This window comes from Maniola jurtina, chromosome 1 (genome assembly GCF_905333055.1).
Source record: "Maniola jurtina chromosome 1, ilManJurt1.1, whole genome shotgun sequence".
NCBI classification, from domain to species: domain Eukaryota; kingdom Metazoa; phylum Arthropoda; class Insecta; order Lepidoptera; family Nymphalidae; genus Maniola; species Maniola jurtina.
Window position 1 is genome coordinate 8,606,403 of NC_060029.1, and position 9,356 is coordinate 8,615,758.

Below are 9,356 nucleotides of genomic sequence, written 5' to 3' on the forward strand. Positions count from 1 at the left end.
GCTTGATCGAGAGTGTTCTTAGCTATAATCCAAGAAAGTCGGTTCAGCCGTTTGAAAGTTATCAGCTATTTTCTAGTTACTGTAACCTTCACTTGTCGGGGGTGTTATAAATTTTTAATTTACACTTGTAGACCATTTTTGTGACAGGGGCTATCACAAAAACTAAACTAGATAGGAATATGAAATTTTATATATGTTTCAGTAAACAGTAGTTTGACACATTCTTCCACTATCCACTATGCTTTATATTTCTTCTTTGTGCACAGACCTTCATTGCTTTTCTTTGGACCTTCAATACGAAATTACTTGACATGTTAGACCCTTTTTACGCAAGTATGGTAAGACAAAAAAGGAAGTATTATGATTTTAGCAGTCTATGTACATGTATGTTTCACTGTAGCACCTAAACTACTGAGCCGATGTTGATGAATGAGGGGCCAATTGATTCATTAACATGGGCCTGGTGACTTAGGCTGCATTTTTATATGAACAAAATCAATATGATGAATGTTACATCCAAAAAGCCTCTGAAATTAGGTTTTGCTATCATATTATGTCCCACTTGGAATTTCATTTGTCAAACAAAAGAAGAGAAAATTCTGTGTTCCTAAATGTAATATAGTCAAATATTAAGATATATAATTTTACTACATTTCAGTGTTGATTAAAAAGAGTAGTTAGGTTTTAATTTTTAAGTTTATCTTGTATTTACTACTTAAATTCTTTTTAACTCCGGACCCAAAAAGAGGGGTGTTATAAGTTTGACGTGTATATTTATGTGGCATCGTAGCTCCTAAACTAATAAATCAATTTTAACTTAGTTTTTTTTTTTTTTGTTTAAAAGGTGGCTTGATCGAGAGTGTTCTTAGCTATAATGCAACAAAATCGGTTCAGCTGTTTGAAAGTTATCAGCTCTTTTCTAGTTGCTGTAACCTTCACTTGTCGGGAGTGTTATAAATTTTTAATTTACACCTGTTAGTTCTTGTCGTTAAACTTTTTTTTTCTTTTTTAAGATTCCATACCTAAAAGATGCCCACGGGGCCCTATTATTAAACCTCCACTATGCATCCGTCTTTCTGTCTAACTGTCTATCTGTCCCTCTGCCTGTGTCAGGGGGCTGTATCTCATGAACCGTTACAGGTAGAGTTGAAATTTTCACAATGCATATTTTTATAGCTTCTCTAGAAACAAATAATATAGGTACACGCAAATAAGAAAAATCAAGTAAGTATTACTTCTTGTACAATGGTACAAAACCATTTACATCTCTTTTAAGTGTACTTTATTCCTGCAGAATTTGGTGCATTTGTTTCTCTTACATTTTTCTGCTAAAAATACCATTGCTCTCCGACCTTTTATTCTGAGCATTATTCTTCTCTTATGATTTTTCTTCTATCAATTGTTTCAGTTTTTCTAGTCTTCAAAAGATCTTTCCATGGAAAAATATGCTAAATCTATAAAAACTACACAGATCTAGTTTATTAAAAAAACTAAATTTACTTTAAAAAGTTGACAATATAAGATTGATAATATTTTTTAGTCATTTACCATTACTTTGAGGTCTATATGCTAATGATTTCTTCAATTTATTTTACAGAATTGTAATTTGCAGCCCTTAGGTAGGTGTTCATTGGAAGGCAAATAGATAGGTAGTGGACAATTCGCAGAATGACGTCATTACATTGACAGTCAATACAACACAGTAAACAAAACCAAGCCAGACCTAGCGAGTTATTTTACTTGTAGAAAGAAAACAACAGCTGATAACTGTTGGTCAGCCGGTTGGAATATAATTCGAGGTATATACATTAACGCTTTTTAGAACAAAGATAGTCAAGTATTCAAGTTAATCAGGGCTATCCGCGACTAGTTGACAGCAAAACTAAATAACATGGCGGCATCTTGCTGCAGCCGGTGTAAAAGGGCCTATAAATATTTTGAACCTAAACACTTACATGAACTTTCGCCTATTGCAGTTACCGCTTGTGAAATCCACTCTAGTATAGTTCTTGAAAATATAAATATGTTCATATCAGACCCCAGTGTTAAAATGACGTAACATTCTCAACCTTCACGGTCGCACAGTACAATCGGCAGGTACGAAAGTTATTTTACACAAAACACAGAAGCCACTTAATCACAAGCTTTTCACTAAACACTTATATTTACAAAATGCACTTCTGACAAATAAACAATCCACAAAGGGTTGACAAAATAAACTAACGCGTTTTATTATTCTGCCAAAGAACAAACGTGACACGCAGTCAAGCAACCTTGTTCATATATATTTTTTTTTAATTTTTCAGAATCCGACTCGGAGAATCCGATTCCGCGGCGTGTTATCTTCATTATTTATGGTTACTTGGATATTCGTACTGTGTGATATTACTTTTTATTTTTAATCTTGCCCAATATTTTTTTGTAATGGGTAACTTTGGTATACCTGGTTCCTGTTTGTACATCGAAAATGAATCGTAAAAACTATTGATACGCCACTAGGTTTTTATGATTCATTTTAAGGACTTGAAACCTATCATCGATCACGTTTACCTGCTCAAATACTATAGGTACTTACCTAGTGCTAAATAATTACTCGTAGCTATAAGATGCAGACACATTGATGCTGTATTAATTATCAGAATATATCGCAAAGTTATGTGTACGAAATGACTAATATTTAAAATAACAGTAAGTTTTTTTAACTTAGCAACACCCTGTGGCAACAGTGCACATACAAGAGGGCAGCGTGGCACTTCACAAGATGGCTGCATTAGTTCCAATTTTGGCCACGAACCGAGAAAGCTGTAAATGTTAAACAGTGGTAATCATGGAACTAATAAGTACTACGTACAACGTAGTACCTACTTATTAGTTCCATGGTGGTTATACATTAGTCAGCGATCCAAATGTCTATAATTTATATTCTTGAACGTTTGCGTTCGACCTAAAAGTCAGTAGATTAGAAAATACCTATGTCAAATATCAAGGCAAGAACCCAAAGCCTGAACACTAAAAAAATCAAATGCCAAAGTCAAACGTCTCTGATTCTAGAATGGGTTATCTATGGTCTACAAAAAGTGCGGGAACGTTGGAAGAAAAAGACGCGTTTTGTGAAAAAAAATATAATTTTTTAACTAATATAGTTAGCACGAATTTTTGTTTTAGGTTTTCCCGATCATGAAGGATCCCAGAACCAAGAACTAAGAGAAAAAAAGAGCCATCGCACACTAATAGTGACGATAGCAGTACCAGCGACTTCGAAGAGGAAAATCGATATGCACCGTTCAATGCAACAAATTACTTTTACGCAAAATGCCTATGTACTTGGAAAACTCTCGTAACGAAGAACGTCTCTTTGCTCTGTAGTGGATCTGCAGACAAAATTTGTTATATTATAGGAACTTATAGGAACACTATTGTACTTCTCGAATCCATGCTTCGCTCTGTAGTGGTCCTATAGACGAAACTTTTGTTGAAAACTTGTCGTTAAAAAGATTATCCGACGATAGCAGCTGTAGGACGGACTCGTTGCGATATTCTCGTCCGTGAAGATGGCGCCTAAGATTTAGTAGTTATAATATATTCTCGACCCTACCCCAGTAATGTTAAAAGGTCTTGCTCTCGAAATTATAGACGATAATATTATACCTATATCTGGGACCATAATAATCAAACTGGGTAGGTCCAATTTCGAAAAAGAGGTTAACCGCCGAATTCAATTCGGCTGGGTAGCATTCGGGAAGCTTCGTTCATATATCTTCTCGTCTAAAATTCTTCAGTGCTTGAAGATATTGCTAGTGATAACATATGGATCCGAGACAGGGTAATATTTATGTGGTGTCCATGGCACTTCGATAAATCCGCGAGCGAGTTGTCACGATTCGCAACGAACGCCACGAGACCGCAACGGTTCGCCGCGTGACGTGACGTGATCGCTACGCCTGGTTGAGCCTTTCAACTGTGGCATAACATGGTGATAACACCGCGAGTACTTAATGGTGTCGCCGCGAGACGCGAGGTGTCCGTGACATCGTCCACACACCAGTCACTCGTCATACTACCGTAAAACTATCGCCTTGTAGAGATTGACCCAAGAGCTGTATCGAATGTGAGAGAACGTCACGAGACTATCAACGCGATAGTCACACCCTTGGAGACAGCGCCTAAGGTGAGGTCATAGGTGGGACCATGAAGTGTACATAATTAAATCATGGTTGGGACTTGGGATGGGATTAATGCCCACATTAACAATTAGGTCCTACTTATCGCTATCCCGCTCCGTTATCTACTACCTCACATTAAAAAAAATTATGACGGACCCTTACGTACCTACCAAGGTTCATTGTGGGTTCATCTAAGGTTATGCTCTTCCATAAATTACCTATTCTGGAAAAGTTCTGAAATCTAGATTTTGCTGTTACCCACTGTTACCTACATAGTTGTCCTTAAAACCTTTTTAAAACTCACTGAATTATAATAATCAAGAATCAAATATAATATGAATATAATCCACTTTCTTTATGATTTTTTTTATTTTGTGCTCTTTTATGTCGAACTGACTGTTGGTTGTTTACATTTGTTTATGGTTTATATTGGTATCCGTTTTGCTTTTGAATTACAAATAATTATAATTGAATCTATTCACTTATTAAAAAATATTTAGTTATTATTATATCGGTATATTTATACTTCTGCGTTCAGAATTACATAAAATGTCCTTACCTTGGCATATTCCTCTTGAATCACTTCCGACTTTAAAAGAAAAGAAGGGGCCATTAGAAACTACCCAGCTGAAACACTACTGCAATTTGAATATTCATGAAAATCCTTGTGAAGAACTACAAACTGGTCTTATGTGTGAAATTGGCATGAATAACCGAGAACCAGGGGTAATACAAAGACTTATAGCTTCGGGTATGACTGTAGCGCGTTTGAATTTGCGTGATTTGGAACCAGATTCTTGTGCGCACTTAATCCAAAGCATCCGACAAGCGGTGTACAATTATAGCGCTGAGTTAGAATATGTTTATCCTTTGGCTTTAATTGTTGATGTTAGAGGGCCTGATATAGTTACTGGTGATCTTAAAGGTGGTCCAAAAACAATGGTTGAACTCCTTCAACAGGAAACTATCAGGCTAACTACAGATCCGAGTTGGCGAGAATGTGGAACTGCCGATTGCTTATATGTCGGTTATGACCATTTAACCGATTTACAGCCCAGCGATATTCTGTTTATAGATAGCCTCACTTCTGGAAAAATTAAATTAGTCATTTTAGCAGTTGGTGATGACTCTATCGAATGTGAAATTGCTATTGGAGGTACGATTGGGGCAAAAATGCCAGTACGGTTGTCAAAAGTTCCACGAGAAAACGATAGTGGTTACAAGAAAGGTCACGAAAATATCGAATCTGCATCATGTGATTCATCACAACAACCATTTGAATACATGGAAGATCAGATAGCCTGGGCTGTAGCTTCTGATATTGATGGAGTTTTAATTCCAAATTCTCAAAATGCTCAAGATATTCGTCATGTACGATCCATTCTTTCCGAAAGAGGCAAGCATATGCTTGTCTTTGCATGCATAGATTCCGTAATAGGATTGGACAATATTGATGAGCTACTTACTGAAGCTGATGGTATATTCATCGACAGATGCATTTTAAGTACAGATTTGCCGGTAGAGAAAATTTTTATAGCTCAAAAAATTATAGTGTCGAAATGCAATAACGCTGGGAAACCATGTATATGCAAAACTGTCATAAATGAACAAATACCGACATTATGCGTTACTGATATAGCTAATTTGGTTTTGGATGGTGTTGATGTCCTGTCATTAGAGTTACATTATGATTCGCCTTTAAAAAAACTTTCGCCATCTTACGATGTGGTTCGAATGGCTGAACATTGTGTAGCAGCTGCCGCTGTTATTTGCAGACAAGCTGAAAGAATATTATGGCAACCTAAAATCTACGGTAATTTGGAATTAATGCAGAGCCCTCTCGAAGAGCCCACGAAGGCGATTTGTGTTAGCGCAGTAGAGTTGGCTACGCGATCTCGTTCCGCTGTCATCATTTGTTTAACGAATTCGGGTCGTACTGCAAAATTGTTATCACATGCTAAGCCTGTTTGTCCAATCGTCGCAGTCACCAGAACCTGCCACACAGCTAGACAACTTCGTTTCTGGAGAGGTGTACGGGCTATGCATTATTTTGAGTCCGCAAAGAGTACTTGGAATTTAGAAATGGAAGCGCGTATCCACGCTGCTCTGGATTACTGTAAAGCAAAGAGAATATTACGCGCAGGCGATGCGTACGTAGTAGTAACAAGTTTACGTCGAGGAGTTGGATACTGTGACTCTGTCAGGCTTTTATATGCTAGTGCACGTGATACTATAATATTAGAATGATTGTAGCAATACTATTCTATTTATTTAAAAATTAAATCAGCGTTAAAATTCTTAGTTAATTTTTTTCAAATCATTAGAGTAGGTAGAGCTTGAGACAGTCTTTCCAATAAAAAATAAGAGTGATAACTTATCTAAGCCCCCAATCAATTTCTACGCGGTAGGGTAGGGTAGTAACTAGCCATGACCACCAGGACAGGACCCAACCAGACAGAATTTAGAAATTATAAATCCCCAAATGAAACTTGCCGGGAATCAAAAACGGGATCTCCCATATTATCAGACCACAGTGCTAACCGCTTCGACAGGGAAGGCGCCACGTTACGTCTTTACTACTCAAAGTTCAAACGTTCAGCTTAAGACGGAATGTCTTGTTTTGTTGGCGACCGTGTATAGTTCGCGACCGGTCGACATGGCAATCGGGGTATAAGATGAGTCGCCGGGGGGGGGGGGGGGACGTCCTGCACCCGCACAGCGCCCGCGGTATCCCGGTCATCGGACCCCAATCGCGAACTATACTTACCTATTATTATAGTTACCTACTTATCTAGTTTGTATTTGATTCGACCTTGACTATTAGCCGACTAGGGACCTTAGACTTAGATGAGAAGACCTAGACTAATTATTACTGTAGTTACCCATTAACTCGATCTGAGCGAGACGTCCTCTTAAAAAATTTATAAAATCCATTGATATGCCATGGACTTGCCATGGACTTGCAACCTATCATGTTTACCTACCTGCTCAAATACCTATTTTACCTAATGCTAAATATAGCTTTAAGATGCAGATACATTGTTGTATTTACTATCAGCACATGAGTAGATATACTCGTGTGCTATCAGGATATATATCGTGAACTTATGAATCTAATATTTAAAAAAAATTGAATCCGTTTTTTACTTAGTAACACCATATACAAGGGGACCGCGTGACACTTTACAAGATGGCGGCATTAGTTCCGATTTTGGTCGCGCGCCAACATAGCCTATCAATGGTTTTTATTATTCTCTCTCACTATGGAAACAGGGACGGCTTTCCCAACTCCTCATTCGTTAAAACTTACCTAGTTACTCTGTTTTCAACATTGACATTTTCAGCATATTCTCTAGAATTGAGGAGATTTTGTTTGCTGGCAACCTTTGTTCTACTACTACGCCCCCCTGTCAATGTCATTCAAATGCCAAAAGATCCTTGTCTTACTGTATAGGTATACCCATCGATTTATATACGTCCATGGGTATAACACACCTCAACAATTTACGTAGGTAGTTTATATTTTCTCCAACCGCTCTTTTTAAAATTTACTCACTGGCTACTTTAGCGCCACCCTTATTGAGCACATTTCATAAAGCATATAGTGCCCATTGACATCTATCAAATCTATGGTTTTACCCTGCTTTACGCATTGATTTGATGATTTTACCTCTACACAATGGAGTGATGGTGTAAAGCATGTGTAAAGCACCTTTACATTACATAGTTACTCCATAGTTTTTTGGACCTAACTAAGTATAATGCGTTTCATCGTATAGTACCTATGGCGTTATGTTGGCTCCCCTGTCTGTCCAAGTCATTGGCACCATATATGCATAAGAAGACGCAGATTTTGTTTATTTTCATTTGATTTTCCTGAATGAATGAAATGAAAATCAAATGAAAATAAACAAAATCTGCGTCTTCTCATGCCAATATGGTGCCAATGACCACCCAACAGACAGGGGAGCCAACATAACGCCATAGCTACTATTCGATGAAACGCACTATACCTACCAATAATTTGATCTGTCAAGATTTATCTATTGCCGTTGCCTTGGTTACCAGCAATGGGCAAACAACTAACAAGTGGGCAAACAAAATGAACGAACTAAGCTTTGTTGTAACTTGTAATCGAAGATTTTAATTCTCACTATGGTACTTATCCAATTCTGATGGCAGAATTACACATATTAGGTCAATTAGAATGTGCCTATAATTTCACTGAACCATATTCCTTGTTCTGCCGTTATTCATTTCAGGCTGGTGAGTAGACTCAAAAGCTTAAAATAATAACACAAGGGAACTAAACTTTTTTTGGCAACAAAAACTTTAGTTTCGTTAGTTATATGGTACATATCTCGCACATTAGTGAATTTAGTGGATTATTGCTGTATGTAGGTACTTATATCTAACAGGTTTTTAAATTCATGAAGGTAGGTACCTACTTAAAATAAATAAGTAGGTACCTACATTAAGTAAACATCATTGAACTACTGAGGTAGCTTGAATTAGTGAAATTTGGGGGGGTAGTACAACAAAACTATTGTCATGGGATTGGTTGCCAAAACTGTGTAGCTTGTGTAATTATTTCGTTTGAAATTTTTAAAATAGGTAGGTACTTATTAACATTTTATTTAAAAATAATAATGTTTTTTAATATAGGCCCAAACTGGACTCTTATTTCTGGATATTCAGAGTGTCAGACACCTGCAGCTAAAGCAGATTGTAAAAGTAACGTTGTTTGGAATCAGCCCATAGATTTACATTACGTTAGTAAAGGAATTCAAGGTAGGCATGTCACTAGATTTTTTATTTAACTTTGTACCATTAAAGGTGGATTGATGCTATACCACGAACACAAAAGCCTATTTGATTTAGCTAAATGCTTTAGACGGTCCTGGCTCAAAACTATTGTCATAATCACATCCATGGCACTGGCCTAAGCAGTGTAGTAGGTATTCACACGCATTATATACCACCGTATAACACCGAGAGCGGAAAGTCTGCCAACTGCGCCTTGCAATGTACACTGATGCGGGCCGTGTCGCAATTCTCAACGCATAATAGCGGCTACAAAAATACGTTGTAGCCTAGTGCGACCCGCGAGCGATTGTTTATATGTTATTTAAAATGTATGAAATAATGCTGGAAGATTTTTAATTTTCCAACTAAGGGCCGGCGCACATATGG

The 9,356-nt window shown here is 37.2% G+C and overlaps 1 protein-coding gene across 2 annotated transcripts; it reads left to right on the top strand.

Moving 5' to 3' along the window:
- The first annotated feature begins 4,538 nt into the window (after positions 1-4,538).
- Positions 4,539-8,955, top strand: LOC123871837 (pyruvate kinase-like). 2 transcript variants are annotated; one of them, XM_045915872.1, is made up of 2 exons: positions 4,539-6,362; positions 8,829-8,955. In XM_045915872.1, exons 1-2 carry the CDS (start codon positions 4,713-4,715, stop codon positions 8,922-8,924), a joined length of 1,746 nt encoding a protein of 581 aa, XP_045771828.1. In that variant the 5' UTR covers positions 4,539-4,712; the 3' UTR covers positions 8,925-8,955. The 2 variants fall into 2 exon arrangements, 1 of the variants encoding a protein (XP_045771828.1); XR_006797369.1 differs by lacking the exon at positions 4,539-6,362 and adding an exon at positions 8,630-8,746 and having other exon boundaries at positions 8,829-8,948.
- The last annotated feature ends 401 nt before the right edge of the window (positions 8,956-9,356 follow it).

Bases quoted from the DNA above. Each gene is read 5' to 3' on its own strand.
- LOC123871837 (XM_045915872.1), top strand. From the start codon at position 4,713: ATGTCCTTACCTTGGCATATTCCTCTTGAATCACTTCCGACTTTAAAA. The intron at 6,363-8,828 runs GTCAGGCTTTTA...TTTTTAATATAG, and splicing joins GAGTTGGATACTGTGACTCT to GCCCAAACTGGACTCTTATT.